The sequence below is a fragment of the Camellia sinensis genome, chromosome 8 (assembly GCF_055761805.1).
Source record: "Camellia sinensis isolate YWXY chromosome 8, ASM5576180v1, whole genome shotgun sequence".
In the NCBI taxonomy this organism is placed as follows: Eukaryota; Viridiplantae; Streptophyta; class Magnoliopsida; order Ericales; family Theaceae; genus Camellia; species Camellia sinensis.
This window is the reverse complement of record NC_138968.1, coordinates 126,071,165-126,089,880: the sequence shown is the minus strand read 5'-3', so window position 1 is coordinate 126,089,880 and position 18,716 is coordinate 126,071,165. Positions and strand designations below refer to the sequence as shown.

The 18,716-nt window shown below is 33.7% G+C and overlaps 1 protein-coding gene across 4 annotated transcripts; it reads left to right on the top strand.

The window, feature by feature from the left end:
- The first annotated feature begins 5,482 nt into the window (after positions 1-5,482).
- Positions 5,483-17,208, top strand: LOC114288495 (casein kinase 1-like protein 11). Of its 4 annotated transcripts, none has more exons than XM_082883380.1 (15): positions 5,592-6,346; positions 6,463-6,503; positions 8,467-8,550; positions 8,624-8,693; positions 8,836-8,984; positions 9,071-9,166; positions 10,143-10,213; positions 11,565-11,626; positions 11,758-11,821; positions 11,945-12,029; positions 12,107-12,233; positions 13,351-13,424; positions 13,516-13,576; positions 15,721-15,854; positions 16,567-17,208. In XM_082883380.1, exons 3-15 carry the CDS (start codon positions 8,536-8,538, stop codon positions 16,846-16,848), a joined length of 1,290 nt encoding a protein of 429 aa, XP_082739506.1. In that variant the 5' UTR covers positions 5,592-6,346; positions 6,463-6,503; positions 8,467-8,535; the 3' UTR covers positions 16,849-17,208. The 4 variants fall into 4 exon arrangements, with proteins under 4 accessions (XP_028087823.2, XP_028087821.2, XP_082739506.1 ...); XM_028232030.2 differs by having other exon boundaries at positions 13,513-13,576; XM_028232022.2 differs by lacking the exon at positions 8,467-8,550 and having other exon boundaries at positions 5,483-6,346.
- The last annotated feature ends 1,508 nt before the right edge of the window (positions 17,209-18,716 follow it).

Below are 18,716 nucleotides of genomic sequence, written 5' to 3'. Positions count from 1 at the left end.
CAAGGTTGACAATGGAATCTGAGTTTATCGTATTAGATAAAACATGAGAAAAAGCAGAATGGCTTCGTAAATTTTTCGAAGACATTCCAATGTGGCCTTAACCTGTGCCAGCTATATACATTCACTATGATAGTGAAACAGCAATAGGACAGGCACAAAATCATATGTATAACGGTAAGACTCGACACATTTATCGAAGACATAATACCGTTAGGTATTTGCTCTCACATAGAATAATTTCCATAGAATATGTAAAAGCAAGAGAGAATATTGCGGATCCATTGACTAAAGGGCTAGCTAGAGAGCAAGTGTACCATTTATCGAGGGGAATGAGATTAAAGCCTATTACTTAAAAGTTACCATAATGGCAACCTAACCTAGTTTACTAGAGATCCTAAGATCTAGGTTCAAAGGGACAACCAAATTATGGATGACTTCACGTATCACTAAGGAGGTTTTCTCGTAACCATTTCTATGATAAGAAGAGTGATACCTGCAGCGTTAGTAGGATAAGCTTTGCTTTTAATGATTCTTATAGCTTGAACATTCAAGTGGAGTATAGCAAGATACTCCTAATAAGAAGTCAACTATATGAGTGTGAACTGGACCGGTTCTGTGAGAATTGAGAAGGCTAAATTCTCTAGAGCAGTCATGAATTATCAAGTGTTGTTCAAGGCCAAAATGAGCACAACCGTGAGAACCAAACTATGTTTGCGGATACACTATGTGCCGTCTATTGGCTTGGCTTACACAAACAGCTGAACAATTCAAGGTATCGTGTCCACTGGTTAGCCAGTAAGTCCAATAAACTTTCACTAGAGGAGGTTCAAAGCCAAAAGTTACCTATCTCAAAGTGGTGTATCTTCTTAGTGTACTCTTTCTTTGTCTGCATCTTGTTATATGTCCGTTATCGTAAATTTCATTCATGTGGGGAATTGTTGGAAAATGACTTTGTAAAACCTTATTTTTTACTAACTTTGAGCATTAATTAAGGTAGGACCCAAGCGTTATCTTTAACATTTCTAATTGGGTTCGTGTTTAATGTCGCATAGTAAATAATATCGTGTGTTTGGTTGCTCAAAACCATTTCCGAACGAATGATAATTCAACGTGCATTTTCAGGTTCGTGGATATAGCTTTAGGTGGGTTTCTTACACATTTGTGAAATGTGTTTGTCCCACATTGGAAATGGTTAAGGATTTATATGGGTATATAAACTCTAGCTTGCCATAATTGGGATGGACCCCAAAGGGTACCCAAGTTTTGTGGTAGGGTGAGGTCATGGGTAAAGTGGGCTAGACCCATTAGACCCAAAACAAAAATATGCGCATGCATCGTCGTCGCCGTCCGTTCTGGCTGGGCTTAGGCTTTGATGCATGGTGTGAGATTGGATTGGGCTTGTTTGACCCAATACTTATCTTTTTAGGCAAAAAACATTTATATTTTATTTATTTAATTTTGAATTTCGTTTTCAAAATTCAAAATAAATCTATCCAATTTTTTCCCTCCACCTTAACAGGTTCATACCTGTTAGAATCCACCCGAACAAGTTCATACCTGTTGAAATTCCACCTAAACAGATCTATTTCTGTTCAAATATGTCCAAATAGGTTTTCTGCCTGTTGAATCTGTCCGAACAGGATTTCTATCTGTTGACACCTGTTATGAAAAGCCACAAATTCTCTTATATATAGCATGTCATTCCAGCAATTCAATCCATCTAATTTTTTCTGAGCATTTCGTCTTTCTTCTTCCTTTTCCATCTTTCTGTTTTTTGCATCTGTCTATCATTTAATTTTAGAAATAAAAAAAGAGAGTCGCAGCAGAGTTTTGGTTCGCCAAACTTGAGTTTGTAGTGCTACAAACCAAGTAGTAGTAGTTGTTGCATCCTGGGAAATAGAAACCAATAAATCTCGAAGCACCGGAACGAGGACGAAATCTACTCTAAGGAGATTGTGTCCAACATAAGCCTCGACATTTAAAGTTTCTGCAAGCATTTAATTTAGAATTTAATTCGTTAAGTTAATTTCTGAATTATTTAATTTCCTTTGTTTATTTTATTTATACATTTATTTACACACACACAACCACTGGGTAATAACATGACTGTTATGGTGGAATCCATGTTCAAAATAAAGCTCAATTTGTTAATATATTTTTATATGTTTTTAATGGATGATTGAGATTGAACCTAATTATAATGGGTCCATATTCATAATAAACCTCAAACTTAATAAAAATTTTATGTTTCTATTATGTGTTAACATTAGTGTATTTTTTTCCTATGACCTTGTGCCAAAGTGTGACGGCTCCAACGTGCATATCATTTTTGTATATTATGTTATTAAGAAAATTTGCATAATTATGTGTTAATTTTTTGCTTATCTATTTGTTTATGGAATATCTGTTTAATTGCTTACGTTGAATCAGAAATTGGAAGCTTTAACAGATTCTAAAACTGAAATTGACTAGTTCAATAGGTTAATTAGAATATTTAGAATCATATGGCAAGTTTGATTAAAATTTGATTCAGACTAAAATAGTTAGAATAAATCAATCAGAATTAATTAGACTTAAGCTAGTTTAATTAGACTTAATTCTACTTAATTAGTCTAACTTAATCCACCCCTATAAATATGTTATAAGCATGATTATGAGCTCATATTCATCAATTTGTGGCTGAAATTAGAGAGAGTGAGAGAGAAAAATTGAAGGCGAATTGAAGGAATTAGGCTAGCAAACTTCAAATTCAAGCTCTAGGTATGAATTACAACCATAATTCTTATAGATAATCCATGTAGATGATGAATTCATGAAATATATAAGATCATTTGCATGTTATTAGAAAGAAAATGTTAGAATCAACTTAACTATGGAAGAAATTAGCTAATTCTAGGACGTGTATGCATAATTCCATCACATATGATTATTTTGGACTTGAATTTTAGTGTTCTTGTGAAATTAAGGGTTGAATTCTACATGCATCAAAGAATTTCAAACATTTAAAGGTTTAATTTCGTGTTTGAAGATAAATACATACATGCATGAAGAATTTGGTTTCCACACTTGGCAATCCATGGTATTTCTAAGCTCATGGTTCTAAATTGGGTTATAATAATGTTTTACTAAGAGTTTTCCATGTTCTTGGGTCCAGCCATGCAAGTTATATAACTTAAACTCGTGTTTTCAAACTTGATTTCAATTCTGGAAATTCCAGAATAAAACCACTTTGCTCGAGCGAACGCTCGAGCGCATTTTGCATGCATCTCAGTAGTTTTACAAACACATTACACATGGCTCGAGCGACCGAGGGTGCGCTTGAGCGAACTCAGTTTTCCATTACTCTTGGCTCGAGCGACTATTAAGCCTAGATTTCGACCATCTAGTACTTTTGTAGACCATGTGGTCCGCTCGAGCGACTAATAGTGCTTTCAAGTGAATTGCCCTGTCTCAGCAACTTTTGAAAAATACTTTTAAGTGTATATTTCCGTTCTTATGCATTGTTTAGACATCATTAATGAGGAAATGAGTTAGAAATACATAGAACATAATTAAATTCAAATAGAGCATTTGTTTAAGACATGTGTTTCAATGTGTGCCTTTATTGTGTGTTTTGTGTAGGTGGTCACCTGAGGCTTAATATTGATACAAACCCACCATGAGTAATGTCTTTATAAAGCTATGAAAGTATTTTGAATTAGTCAAGAATGTCATTTTGAAATCTTATTTTGTTATCTATGACTGAAGATAATTTTTTAACTTGTAATCGTGACATCCTTTAGTGAGGCCCTCACTTAGGGAAAACAATACCATGGCCTATTGGATTAATTGAAAAATAGAGATTTCTAATGTTAGACCCTAGTAGTCCGCATTGAATAACCCGTTATGGTTCATTGATTGACACCTATTGTGGTTCCTTGATTGACCCGTTATGGCTCCATTAGATTGACCTTAATTGTTCTATTGGCTTCGACACATTGATTTATCATTACTCTATTGAATGTTACTATGTATAATAATGTGAATGGTTATTGTTAACGCAAGGTTTTGATATGATTGAATATATGATTGTTATTTGAATTGTTTTGGTTATTGAAAAGATATGCTTTTAGAAATCATGAACTTCATTCATTAAATCCTTTATATTAATGTTACTCACTGGGCTCCAGCTTACCCCTCTCTCTTTTATATATATATATATATATATATATGTAGATGAGCAAGTGGAACAAGAAGGCTCAGAGTCCATCCTTGTGAAGCCGTTTTGGAGTGCCTCCGTGATGGAGTGTACTTGGACTCAAGTGGAGCCAAGCTTGTCAACCCTTTTGTTTAGTTTTGTGGTTTTGTCTTTTAGGAACTTGGTTGTGAATGGTTGTAATGCAAGATAACTTTAGATTTGCAGTAATGCATCGATGTATGAAGTTTAAAGTTTAAATTTATTATGAAATTTGAATGTATGCACTGTTCAATGGTTCATTGTACATTTTATTATTGCTTCCGCTAAGCCCCGTTTAATACATTGTGATTGATTTTGTTTTTGAGGCCAAAGGTAATCCGCGATTACTGGCTGGTCATAAGTTAAACCTATTAGGGCGGGTTTGGATTTGACATAGAGTGATGTGCTCTCAAATATTTTATAATAGAGGTTGTGAGTTCAAACTCCATGGAAAGTATTAGGGGTGATTCCTATTCTTTTTGTGCCACAATAGTATGGTCTCCAACGCTCATTGTAGAGGTTGTGAGTTCAAATTTCATGTGGGGTGTTGAGGTGATCCCTGTTCCCTTATTAATCAAATTTAGAAAAAAGTTATTAGGTACTTTTGGAGCACGGTCACGCAGTGTTTCAGAATATTATGATTGGTGAGGAAGACGAGATTCATGATTTTGTGTTGAGTGATTAAAGAATATGAGAGGGTATGATAAATAATGATTAATGAAAGAGTATGGATATATAGTGCTCCGAGAATACTCAGTAATTTTTTCAACTTTAGGTTAGACTAAGTTCTAAGAGTAACAAAAAAATAAAATAAAAATAGTATATTATCATTTCAATAAAATATTTCATATAATGTATACATTGTAACTGAGATGAGGTGACGTCACACTTTTAGTTATTAATTGACATTTAATAAAATGTAAAACCAAAATTTAGGGCTCGTTTGGGATATAAGATGACTTTTGACTATTTTAATCTAGGATTAAAGAGTATCATTTAGGATGATGTTTTTGACTTTTGTAGAAAAAAAAAAATGATTATTATTTAGATGTAGTATTTTATTTTATTAAATTAAAAAATTTATTTTATCTTTTTTATGACTATTTTACTCTCAATCCACCTCAACCCAACCTCCGAAACAAGGAATTGTTTGAGATTTGTTTAATTAGTGCACTTTGTAATTTATTTAAAAAAAATAAAAAAATAATATAATCAAAATAAATACACTTATCAAATAAATACATTTATTTACGTGATCCCCAAAGAATGCATCGAATGGCCATACCACACACACAAGGAAACAAAAAAAAACACGCATTTGGCAAGTGCGGGTCCTACCCATCTTCCTTACTGTAGGAGGCTCGTAACAGAGAGAGAGAGAGAGAGAGAGAGAAGAAGAAGCAAAAGCAACAAAGACAACAGATGAAGATAGGAACAATAGCGAAACGTTTTCTCGAAACAATTTTTTAAAAACAAAAAAACACATTATTCTACATTCAAACTAAAAAAAAAAAAACAAAAAAACCATTGACAAATAATAAATTACTATTTTTTTTACCCACCAATCTTTTACCTTTCCTTTTTGATACCATCTCTCTCTCATCGATCTTTTGTCCCTCTCTCTCTTCCTTCAAAAGTCTCAAATTTGTACTCTCTCAGCATTATATTCGTTGTCCATAGATTTTTTCCCCTTAATTTTTGATTCATAAGCTGATATTTTCATTCAATTTTGTTGAATCTTATTGATATTGAGCAATGTAGGTTCTTGATATTACAATTAAAGATTTAGTTGAAATCTGGGTGGTAGATCTGTGATTGAAGGGAAGATCTGGCTGGTTTCAAGTTAGTTTTGATATGATTGTTATAGATAAAATTCATTGTTGAGTGAAGAAATTAGTGTGTGGTCAATTGGTATTGTGAATTTGGAGAATTGGAAAGAATTGAATGTGGTTGAAGTTAGGGATTGGGTCTAACTGGTTGAAAAAGGGTTGAGACTGTTTTTGTTTTTGTGATTTTTGGGCAATTGGGTTTGTGGTTTTGGACACAATTTAATCATGGATCATGTGATTGGTGGTAAGTTCAAGATGGGAAGAAAGATTGGCAGTGGATCTTTCGGCGAGCTCTATCTGGGTATGTTGCCCATTTGGGATCTTGTTTAGCTTTCTTGACTTTTGTTTTGTTGTTGTAATTGTTACATGTCTTTTATTCTGATAAAGTTGATCTGTGATGTGGGCTGATTGATTCAGGTGTTAACATACAGACTGGAGAGGAAGTTGCAATTAAGATGGTATGGGTCTTATACTGAAATCTATGTTAAATATTGAGGATAAGATATAGAGTTTGTTGTCTTTGCAGCTGAATCATTGATTACTTACACAAAAAGATACAGAGTTTGTTGTCATTGCAACTGAATCATTGATTACTTACACAAAAAGAAGAAAAAAAGAAAAGGGATACTGGCATCTGTTTCCATTATGAATTACCTTTTTCTAACAATTTTGAAAACTTCTGGTTGGTAATGTTTTTAGTAAACAGATTTACTAGAGCAAGGAAAAAAAAAAAAGAAAAAAGGAGAGGTTTGTTAATAGTAGGAGATATTGTCCTAAAATGAAAAGAAAGCATTGATGTGGATTTTTTTCCCCGACCTGGTGGATTTGCAATCATAATATAATTTGCAATGCAAAATTTGAAATATGTAGCCATTATGTTGTTAAATTTGGTAGGTGTACTGTTAAAATTGACATCTTAGTGTTCCATCTGGCCTATCTGCCACTGGGGTTGGGATGTTTTTCATGTGTGCCATTTGAGCGTTCGGATAACAAGGATGGATGCTTTCATTTTTCGTTTGACGAAGTGATGTTTTCAAAAGTAATAGTGTATACAGTTGGAAGTTAGATTTATCAGAAAGAAGGTGGAGGAGGAGGAAAGGAAGATGAGAGAGAGAGAGAGAGAGAGAGAGAGAGAGAGAGAATTAGGGTTCTCTCTCATCCTCTTGCATTTCTATTAATTTGGTTCAAAGTACCTTTCGGGGGTTTAAATGATAGTCCGTACTATTTGGTGACTTTTCCCTCTCAGAAAGAAATCCATTTGAAGTTTCCTATGGGTTTTAGAACATAAAATGGTTTCTGAATGTGGGTGTGACATTAGGATGTTGCAAGGAATGATGGATCAGGTATAGTCTTACATTATAAGATGACATATAACTTCTCTTCCAACTGCTGGAAGTTTATTGGTCCTCCTTACGGCAAGTTTATTAGGAAAAATAAAAAAAGAAAAAAGAAAAAGATCTTTACATCATGGCTCCAAAACCCCTAGATAGTTCAGTTCATGGGTTTTGGATCTGATGCCTGTGCATTGCATTTGGCTTGGAAGTGACACCTTCAGTCAAGCAGATAAGAAGGAAGCAACAGTGCTATTTCTTCTTTCTTGGTTGTGATTAGTGAGAATGTGGCTCCTGGCCATTGGTAGACACGTTCAACCTGAAAACATTCAATTCAATCAATATATGTTTCCATGCACATGACATTGGACTTTGACAGAAAATAACCTTTGAAATTCTATGTCCAAGATAAGAAATGTTTGTTATTCTTAATTTTTTTTATTCAATCATCTCTTTCTCTGCTGCTGCCTACTTAACTTGTATAATTTTGAATACCAACAAATCTTATAATATACCCATTTTTTTTTTCCCCAGATCTATAAATATTAACTAAATTTGTAAATCTGTTGAGTTTCTTGAGTAATTTATTTATCTTTTGCTAATCATGAATTTATTATATCCCAGTACTATACTAAAGCTTTTTTCTCCTCTCTTTGGGTTTTATTATAACCATCCTAGCAAATTTCAATTACTGATTTACTTACCTAAAAAATGCAATTACTAATTTATTATTAAGACCAAATTGGATTGAAGATATAGTGTAATCAAAACATCTGCAATATCTAGGCCACCATTTGTATCCACTGCATAATTTGTTGGAATTGACGACCAACAAAAAAAAATAAAAAATAAAAAATGGTAGTATTCTTCAACATTGCTGAAGAGTTGTTTACTCTCTTGCTGATCAAAGGTGATAACAATTTTTGGTAACCCCATCAGATATATGTAACCCTGCCCAGATACGTTTGAAAATGATATGATTGTCTTGTCAACATGGCTGCATCCCTTTTTGAAAGATGATTGAATCTCCGTGTTTTCTGTTCCATTCTCAGTTTGCTAAACTTATAAGTCTCTGTTGCCTTTATTGCAGCCTTGCAACTGAATCAGCTTCTTTATCTTTGGTGCCAACAATTATAAATTGTTTTTCCCAATTTACTGCATGAAAACCAATGAGGTCTCAAAATAATTTTCTTCTTCTTCTTTTTTTTTTTTTTTTGTTAAATTGTTTTTTGGTTTGCAAATTTCAGGAATCTGCAAAAACCAAGCACCCTCAGCTTCACTATGAGTCCAAATTGTACATGCTCCTGCAAGGAGGAAGTAAGTCCCTGTTATTTGTCTCCTCTAGGAATAGGATTTAATTTTATGATTCAGCACACTTATTCATGAGACTACCACAATCTAGATAAATTTGTGTTACATACAAATCAATGTTGTCTCAAATAATGCATTTATCTTAAAGCGGGAGTTCCCCATCTGAAGTGGTTTGGACTTGATGGCGAGTACAATGTCATGGTTATTGACCTTCTCGGTCCTAGTCTTGAAGACTTGTTCAACTATTGCAATCGAAAACTCTCTTTGAAAACGGTGTTGATGCTAGCAGATCAGTTAGTACGTTGTACAACTTGACTTTTTAAGCTTTTTTTTTTTGTCTAGGTTTTTAGCTTTCACTTTGACCGTTTCTTTCGTTTTGTCAGATTAACAGAGTTGAGTATATGCACTCAAGGGGTTTTCTTCACCGGGATATAAAGCCTGATAATTTTCTAATGGGTTTGGGACGAAAAGCAAATCAGGTTCTTGATTTCATATTGTGCTCATCCTTCTTGCAAGCGGTTATGTTGCATGCATTTCCTTCAAGACATACAAACACCATTTTCATGAAAAAATCTCTTTTATGACTGCTATTTGCATGTAGATTTTGTAATTGTATTATGTTCATTTTTGGATTCAGTGAAGAAATTCAATTTATTTACATCTAGAAAAGGAAGTAATATGGCTCTGTTCTTCAATGAGTGATTAAGTTGGCAACATGTTCATTGGGTGTTGGGATAAATTTAAATTTGTTTGTTTGTTTTAATTTGCAAAAAAAAAAGCATGTACATATATTTTTAATTAAATTTTGTGAAGTAAAATGATAGGCAAGTTCGGACATTTTTTGAGATGATTCCTGTGTTCCACAACAGTTTAAACACTCTTTTGATGACTTATATACTTACATACACGTTCTCCGCTCTTACATTAAAATTCTGTTGAAAAAAACCTTTTTTATGCCTTTATATCATGAAACTGATGATGAAGCCATTCATTTTTTTATCATTTCCTTACTCTGTTGCCTTTCCAGCTATATATATTAACTTGAACTCCAACATATTTGTTCTAATTACAGTGAATTCTCAGATAATATGCATCTATTGTCATGCCCTTGTGTCCAGCTTTTAGGTAGTTGCCACGTTTGACATCCTGTATATAGGTTGGAAAGCAGCTCTCATATTTATGAGCATATAGGATTTAGGTGTTTGCGATGACCTTCTCTATTTAGAGTCTGGGGATATGATAGATCCAATTTCAATTGAATCGGCTTTACAATTTATTTGTGAATTCTGCATTGCATGCCTGTATTCGAATGCATAGTGTAACAGTTGTTGGCCTTTGTCTCATCATATTGGGCAGTCGTCTTTATTTTATTGTTGCTGTTCATGGAGTAAAAAGTTAATGAAATGAAGTTTATATTTTGCTGAAGTATTTTTTAATTGGCTGATCATGCAATAGGTGTATATCATTGACTACGGCCTTGCAAAAAAGTATAGGGATCTTCAAACTCATAAGCACATACCATACAGGTATTGCCTTTATAATTTTTCATGTTACCCCTAGAAGTTGCATCTAGCTTACAGAGTAAAGAAAAATACTGCATCATGATTTGTTGCAGTTCTTGCTGCCATGTTTTTCAATTTTGTGTGGGTCACGTTTTGTAGGTTTGCAGCTTCATGACATGTTAATGTGCTAAGTCCCTTTTGGGTTCTGATATACATGTTGTCCCTTTTTGGTTCCATGAGATGTTACCACTTACATGTTTACCTTGTACTTGTGTTATTGAAACTCAAGAGCTTTGCTTGTTCAAAATACTAGGACTTTGATTACACTGATAATGGTTTGGCTTCTTTTATAAGTTATCATTTTGTCAAATCATACATCAACCTTGCCCATCTTTGGGGTGAAAGTAGTGTTGATCTTTTTTTTTTTTGGACTTTGCTTAGTTGTAATTCTTTTAGTTATGGGGGGATCCAGGGGAGTTAGATTTTAAGGTTGGCAAAAACAAAAATAACTGCATTCTTGTTGTAACTTTTGAAAAGTTACTCTTCTTCGTAAAAAATTATTGTATATGACATAAAAAAAAATATCTTTCTGAATTTCCATTGAAGTAGTTTTTTAAAGATTTATTTAAATAGTTGTCATGTCACAATGTAATATTTTGGAATCAGAACACCCCTCTAGACTATAACGAAATTCATTAATTTCAACTGAAAGTTCCTCTGGATGTGTTGATTCAATAGAGTTTTTTAATTTCAATTTTAGCCTTTGATCATCTGCCATAAGTATGAGAAAACAAAGTATAAGAACCAAAATCTTTTTGCAAGAGTTTGTGACCTGGGGTGATAACAAGTGCTATCCATTCCTAGTATTGTGACGTGGGTTCAAGTCATAGTAATCAATCTCTCTAAAAAAGTGGGGGGGGGGGGGGGAGGTTACCTACCTATTACATCTTGCAAACCCTACTATAAGTAGGAGCCTTGTGCTTTTGGGACGACTGACCAAACTTTTTTTGGACATCTTCTTGGACATTGGTTTGCTATTGGAATGTGCAATGACAGTATCTTCATTGACATGCACATGTTCTGGTCTTCTATGATGTATTCATTTGCTTTCTTATTCACAACCCTTTTGTTGCATCCATGGCCCACTGTCTTACGTGGTGGCCCCTTCAATCTCCATATTAGGAGGGCTGTGGATGCAGCCATTTTAGCTCTGGTTATAACCCCACTTGTTCAAATTCCACGAACATTCTAATATAGCTGTTGTCTGAAGTGATTTCCTTATTTCTTTGTTTTTGTCATTCTTGTGGATTTTGAGTGTATTCTTCCACAATTACAAGAATTGATGCTTCATTGTCAATATGATTTTTCTTTACAGGGAAAACAAGAATCTTACAGGCACAGCTCGGTATGCTAGTGTCAACACTCACCTTGGAGTTGGTAAGTGCTGCATCATTTATGTATTCCAACTAATCACTGAACTTTTTTTAATGTAATTTTGCATTACATGTGACTTAATTTAATTTATTTATTTATTTTTGCAATTTGAATTTTATTTGCTTTGTCTACAGAGCAAAGCAGAAGAGATGATCTGGAATCTCTTGGTTATGTGCTTATGTATTTCCTCAGGGGCAGGTTGAATATCCTATAGTGCTTGTGTAACCCTCAGTATCCAATCGTTTTAGTTTGTTTCTATACAAGAATTTGGTTACATGTTTTTACTACTGTCCTGATTTGCTATATATTCCTGTGCATCAGCCTTCCCTGGCAGGGGTTAAAGGCTGGAACCAAAAAGCAGAAATATGACAAGATTAGTGAAAAGAAGATGCTTACTTCAATAGAGGTATTATACTTCATCTCCTCACCCCACAGCAAGAACTGGAGACATAATATTATTAAATATTAAAATATATTTAACAGGTCCTTTGCAAGGGTTATCCATCAGAGTTCATATCATACTTCCATTATTGCCGATCATTACGATTTGAGGATAAACCAGATTATGCTTATCTGAAGAGACTCTTCCGGGACTTATTTATTCGAGAAGGTCAGATCCTTGAGGTTCTACTTGTTAATTCTTTGTCCATAGGCGGGCTTTTTAGGCTTTTAAGTGTTTCCAGCTGATAACCTGAACTTGCCTTGGAATGATCTGGTTTAGAATCACTGTGAACAGGTCTAAAAGGTTGCTAAACATGCAGTCAGATGATTCTGTGAACATGGCTTTCTAATTTCATGACCTGTAAGCTATATATATAAAGCTATAAACACCATTCAGTTCCCAAAAAGCCTGTAGGTGGTTAAACAAGGTGTTTTAGCAATTGAACAATTCCTTCAAATTTGAAAATAAATAAATAAACAGTGGAAATGGTTTTGGGGTTATGGTCTGGGTGGTTTTTGGTTCCAAAATATTATTTAGAAATATTGATCCCAAAGCCAGTATCAGTTTTCTTCATTATCCTCTGGAATGAAGTGAGCAATCTCTGTTTTGTTGTTGTTGATATAATTACAATGTTTGTTTTCCATGTATATTATTATTATTATTATTATTTTGTTGTTGTCATTATTCTATTATGAAAAATGAAGTTGGTAGTTCAACATCAATTATTTTTTTTATGCAAATATTTCGTTAAATTTGTTGAGAGGAGCCTCCACTTCAATTTCGAAGCACTCTATGTTTCCTACTTTACCAGTTTATTTCAGATGGTATGCATGTAGCTCATCATTGAGATCCATGCTAATTTCAAGTGTATTTTCATTTGTAGGTGAATAGGAATTTTTGATTGTTGATATTTACTGATTAACATGTGCCAAGTGAAATGCCTTATCTGTATTTGAAATCAACTTAGGCAACAATCATCAACACATCAGTGTTTTGTTTTTTAAATAAGCTACTGTCAATTATCAACTAATATGTCAACAATCAGTTTAAACTAGGTTCTTTGAGAAAATAAAGGCATTTTAATTGTTTTATTGGGTTTTCAATGTCTTCAAATAGTGAACATTAATTTAAATTGAACAAATTTGGAAATGGTATTAAAACCAAGAGGGGAAGTTAACACATTCCAAATGAGGGACTAAATCAGTAATTTCATTTAGAGATATTCTTCAATAATGCTGTTCTAAACTTCAGTTTCTTGATGTGGTTCACTGGTTTGCTTGTGCAGGTTATCAGTTTGATTACGTATTTGATTGGACAATATTGAAGTACCCTCAGATCGGTGCTAGTTCAAGACAAAGGGTGAGTGCTTGTATTTGTTGTTAAGTTGACTTCATTTTGTGTGTTTGTGTTTATGTTTCTTACTCTATTGCTCTTGTGTCCACTTCAGCAGGCAGGGGTAAAGCCAGTATTGAATGCTGGACCATCTGGTGAAAGAGCGGAAAGGCCTTCAGGTGTGTTCTACTGTAATTAGCATGAGCACTAGTATGCATGTGCCAATTTTCTAACAGTCAAGGGGTAAAGTACTATAGAGAGAATTTTTCTCAAGTGGCTGCAGTACAGAAACTAGAAAATTACAGAAAAATGGAAAGATGGCAAAATAATTGCATTTTAGTGGGAAGCTTTTTAACACTACATGTGGGAAGACAATTTTAAACAAATGGAAAACTTTATTGGGGGACTGACGTATAAGTCTTAATAAGTGGACTTATTGTCCAATAGGTCATATGATAATTAATTATATTTTTCATTAAATACTATTAAAAAAATCACTAATTGTTAATTTTTAACGACAATTTGAAAATTGTCACAAAAAACGTCACTAATTATAAGTTTTAGCTACAGTTTAAAAAAATTGTCACAAAAAAAGGTCACTAATTTACAATTTTCAGCAACAGTTTGGAAAATTTGTTACAGGAAAAAGTCACTAATTGTAAGTTTTAGCGACAATTTATAAAAACGGACAAAAAAAGTCATTAATTGTCAATTTTTAGCAACATATGTAAAAAATCGTCACAAAAAATTTATTTTTAGCGACAATTTTACTAGGACTTATTTTCAATATGACTTGATGGGAATTAAGTCCAACTATTAGGACTTATTGATATTTTACCCCATTTTATTTTGAAAACAAATTCTCTTTTTCTCTCTCTTCTCTCCTCCCTCTTCTCTCTTCATTTTCCTTCGCTCTGCTGCAACCCTGGTAGCCCTCCCTCGGCCCCAACCACCCCTCGCCCACTCTCCCCCACCCTCCACCACCACCACCACCACCACCACCACCACCAGAATCTCCACTGCCATTGCCAGCCCTCCTCACCTTCCCCGCCACCCATAGCCCTTGCTCTACCCTTTCCCAGCTATCACCACCAATGCCACACTCCCTCACAGCCCTTGGCCCCTCCCTAGCCTCCCCTGATGCCACCCACCCCCTCCTTCACCCTTCTCAATGCCGCCCAACCCTTCCCTAATCCTCTCCCCACCTTCCCTAATCCATAACCGTTGCTGAACCCTCACCATTTTAGAAGTGCAATGCAGATTCCAACAGGGGGTGGGGCAAGAAGCTTGAGAGTTGAGATGGAGGTATTTTCTGGGTAGGGGTGTTAGCTCAAGCTTGTTTTTGTCCGAGCTAAAAGTAAAGCCCCCCCCCTCTTCTCTGTCTCTCTGATTTTGGGGTTCCATGGCAGATCTTCAAAATCATCTCTCTTTCTTTGAAAGGATGGGTATCGACTGAAGGTAGGGAGGCGTGTCAGGGTGGTGCTTTGTTTGTGATTTATCTCTACTTGTTGACGGTGACAGTGCTTAGAGGAAGGAGATGGAGCGGTGAGGGAGTGATAGGGGAGGGTGTGGGAGTGGCTGTGGAGGGTGGGGGTGTTACAGGGAATTGGCGATGGCTGATTGAGCTGAGGATGGGGGCGAAGGGAGGGGACATGGGATTGGTTGTGGCAAGGGACGGAGATGGCAATGGGGTAGGGGAGAAGGGTTGGGAGTGGCAGGGGAGGGTAAGGGAAGGGTGGGAGTTGCAGCAGAGGGAGGGAAGAGGAAGAGAGAGGACAGAAGAAAGAGAGGAGAGGTAAAATTGTCTTCAAAATAAAATTTTCTGTGTTTGTAGTATTCCCTCATGTGTTGTAATTTTAGAAAAATTCCCATTAAAATGTAATTATTTTGTCATCTTTCCATTTTTTGTAATTTTCCCAAAAAAACTAATATAAAATAAAATTCTAATTTTATGTAATAATGAATACATTATACAGTAAATATCCTGAAATTGACAAAAACACTAGTAGCAATAAAATTATAAAAATAAACCATATCAATTCTTATTTGGGGAAATTACGAAAAAAATCCCAAGGTTTGGCCCATTGTAGCAAAATAAATCTTGAATTTTTAATTCTGTCAATTTAAATCTTAATCTTTTAGTTTATTTTCAATCTAAACCATCTGTCTATTTTTGTTAAGTAAAATCGACAAAAAAATGGTGTTTTAGTTATTAAACTTAAAGAAAAATGGTATTTTTACTTACATTAAGTTTAAGAAAGTTCGAGAAAGAAATTTGTTCTCTGTCTCATAGATTTAAATGCTGGCTATGTTATGATTCCAGTGGGACAAGAGATTCGGGATAGATTCTCAGGTGCCGTGGAAGCATTTGGTAGAAGAAACACATCAGGTAGTGGTTTTCACGGTGATCATTCAAGGCACAAAGCGTCAAATGACATAACATCTTCCAAGGATGTGGTAAGTTATGAGAAAAGAATTTCATATTATTATTTTTTTCTTTTTACATTTGTCCTTCCTCATTTATTCTTGTTTGTTTGATTGGCCATTATTCGTTGTTTGCTTCTTTTTAGTGTAGTCTAATGGTGGTTTTGTTCTTGATTATTTTTTGCATATAATTCCTGGCGTAAAATGTGCTCAATTTAAAAAAAATATATGAATAAGTATGTGAAATAAAATATAAACTAGAGTATTTTGGCTGTTTGCTCCCAGAGGCTGTAGATCATATTATGCTCATTGAATTTGACTTCTCCTCTGCTGTCCTTTCTGAACTCAGGTTGTTTTTGAGGTTACCACCCGGATGTCGTCTAATAGAGTAGAGCTGAATAAAAATATTTAATTACTATGAAGGATTAAAATTTCCTTTGGTGTGTTGTTTTGATTAGTATAGTAACAGAAAAGGATTTTGAAAACGAAATTTATTTAAATGCGTAAAAGCTGAATAATAGATTAGTAAATTTAATGCAAAATCTAATATCAATAAATTTAATAAAAATACAGGATGTTGTACACATAATTACAAATTTTTAGAAATGTAATGCATGCCATACAAAGGAGCTCGTGAGAAAAAAGCTGTGCTTGACTGAGCTTTAGAATTCTTAAGATTATATATCAAAATCTGTAAATATATGTATGGGATATATTCTAATGAATATTTTTGCTTCTTTACCAGCAACTCGATTCTGAGAGGGGAGGCCGCACTTTTTCCTCTCAGCATGGAAGCACATCAAAACGGGGTATAATTTCAAGTTTCAGACCGAGCTCTTCTGAGCCCACTGAAGGTCGATCAAGCAGGTTGGTCTCGGGCAATGGAAGACTGTCCACTAGCCAAAGGTTCCAAGCTGGATCCGAGCCCAGGGGAATGCCCTTTTCGCGTGCTACATCCTCAAAACCCCATGATGGTTCTCTTCGGAGCTTTGAGCTCCTCACAATTGGGACAGACAAGAGGAAGTGAAAATAAAAAACTTTTTTCATTTAATTGGAAAATGGTATTGTATTGGGAAAATCCATACATTGCTATTGCTGCTGGTATCTTAGCAAGCAAATATATATATACACGATGTTCTGGCGTATTATTCTTTTTGCAAGTTTCTCTTTCTTGGAGAAGGGTGAAATATATCTCGTCTTTGTTTTTAGGGTTTATTTTAATTTGTTGTAGATTTGCTCTGATAGAGCTAGTTTTTTTTTGCTCTGGGAAATTGTATATTCCTGATATCCTCAATTTTGGGCATACTTTGTGCTGTTTTTGTATGTTTATGCTTTCTTATTTTTTGCATTTTAGGAAATATGAATTTGATGCAAGCTTGATTCCCTTGTGGCATTCAATTGTGGAATTCTTTTTTTTCCATTTTCCTTTTTGTTTGTATATTTGTTTGCTCTAAATAAATGTTAATGTGTAATATTTACATCTGAGTAAGGAATTTTTATATAAGGATTTTGTTAAATTGTGTTTTTAGTACATATGTTAAGAAGTTTAAAAATGTTTTATATTTTTTATGAAAGTACAATAAAAAATGTACAATACTCTTTAGCAAGACTTTTATGTAATTAGCATTCTGATAAATTGTATCTAAATCCTGATAAATTTACACAAGGCATTGAACTTGATTTGTAAAATAGGAAAAAAGGGAGGGAAATGGTACATCATTATAGAAGATTCATCTCGAGGCTTTTCCCAATATAAGCCTTTTTTCCATTGTATTTCCAAAACTAGGCCAACTTCTGACGGAACTAAGCTAAAACGCCATTACTATTCGCGCTTTTACTGTTAGGAGGCCAAAAGTTGATGAATAGTGAAATCGCTATTTGAAATCGCAATTTTAATTAAGAAAACGCTGTTCCAAATCGCGCTTTTAACATAAAAAAAATTTCTGAAGAAAACGCTATTTAAAATAGCGCTTTTACTGTGCATATAATAAATTTTTTTTTTTTTTTTTTTTTTTAAAAACGCCATTTGAAATGGCGTTTCTACTGTTGAATCATCAACCAAAGCCAACCCACACACTGACACACACACACACACACCAATGGGCACACCCACAACACTCAAGGATTGAAATAATATAATTTTTATATATAATAATAATTTATAATAATTAATTATATAATTTTTATAATTTTCGTAAATATAAATCATTTTTAGGTTATGAATTGTTTGATTTATAATACGTATGTATGTAAGGATAAAAATTTTTATAATCAAAAATAATTTTTATAATTTTTATAATCAAAAACAATTTATAATACGTATGTTTTATAAAAAATTTTATAATAATTTATAATCAAAAATGCTTTAGAGCTCTAATAAAAGAGCTCTAATAGCTCTAATGGGAAGGTGGGGCCCACCCTGATGTGATGTTTGTGTCTTGTTTTGTTTTATTATTATTATTTTTTTTGCTTTGACACATCACTAGAGCTCAAATTAGAGCTCTAGATTTAGAGCTCTCTAGCATTTCCCATTTATAATACGTATGTATTATTTGAATCTTTACATTTTTTATTTAAAATTTTTCACAGTAAACCCATCTTCACATTTTATAATACGTATGTATTATTCAAAAATAATTTATAAAAATTTATAATTAATACGTATGTAAATAATTTAATACTTATCTTCACATTTACATTTACAGTAAACCCATCTTCACATTTACATATGTATGGTTTAAGGGTAAATTTTTTGATAAATGACTTAAATGATAAATCAAACCATCCATAACCTAAATTTTTTTACCCTTACATACGTATGGTTTAAATAATTTATAAAAATTATTGTCATACGTATGTAAAAATCGATTATAAAAATTGCAAAAATTATTACAG

Coding starts and splice junctions, on each gene's coding strand:
- LOC114288495 (XM_028232020.2), top strand. CDS start 6,271: ATGGATCATGTGATTGGTGGTAAGTTCAAGATGGGAAGAAAGATTGGC. Junction 10,214..11,564: donor CATAAGCACATACCATACAG/GTATTGCCTTTA, acceptor TTTTCTTTACAG/GGAAAACAAGAATCTTACAG. Junction 11,822..11,944: donor ATGTATTTCCTCAGGGGCAG/GTTGAATATCCT, acceptor CCTGTGCATCAG/CCTTCCCTGGCAGGGGTTAA.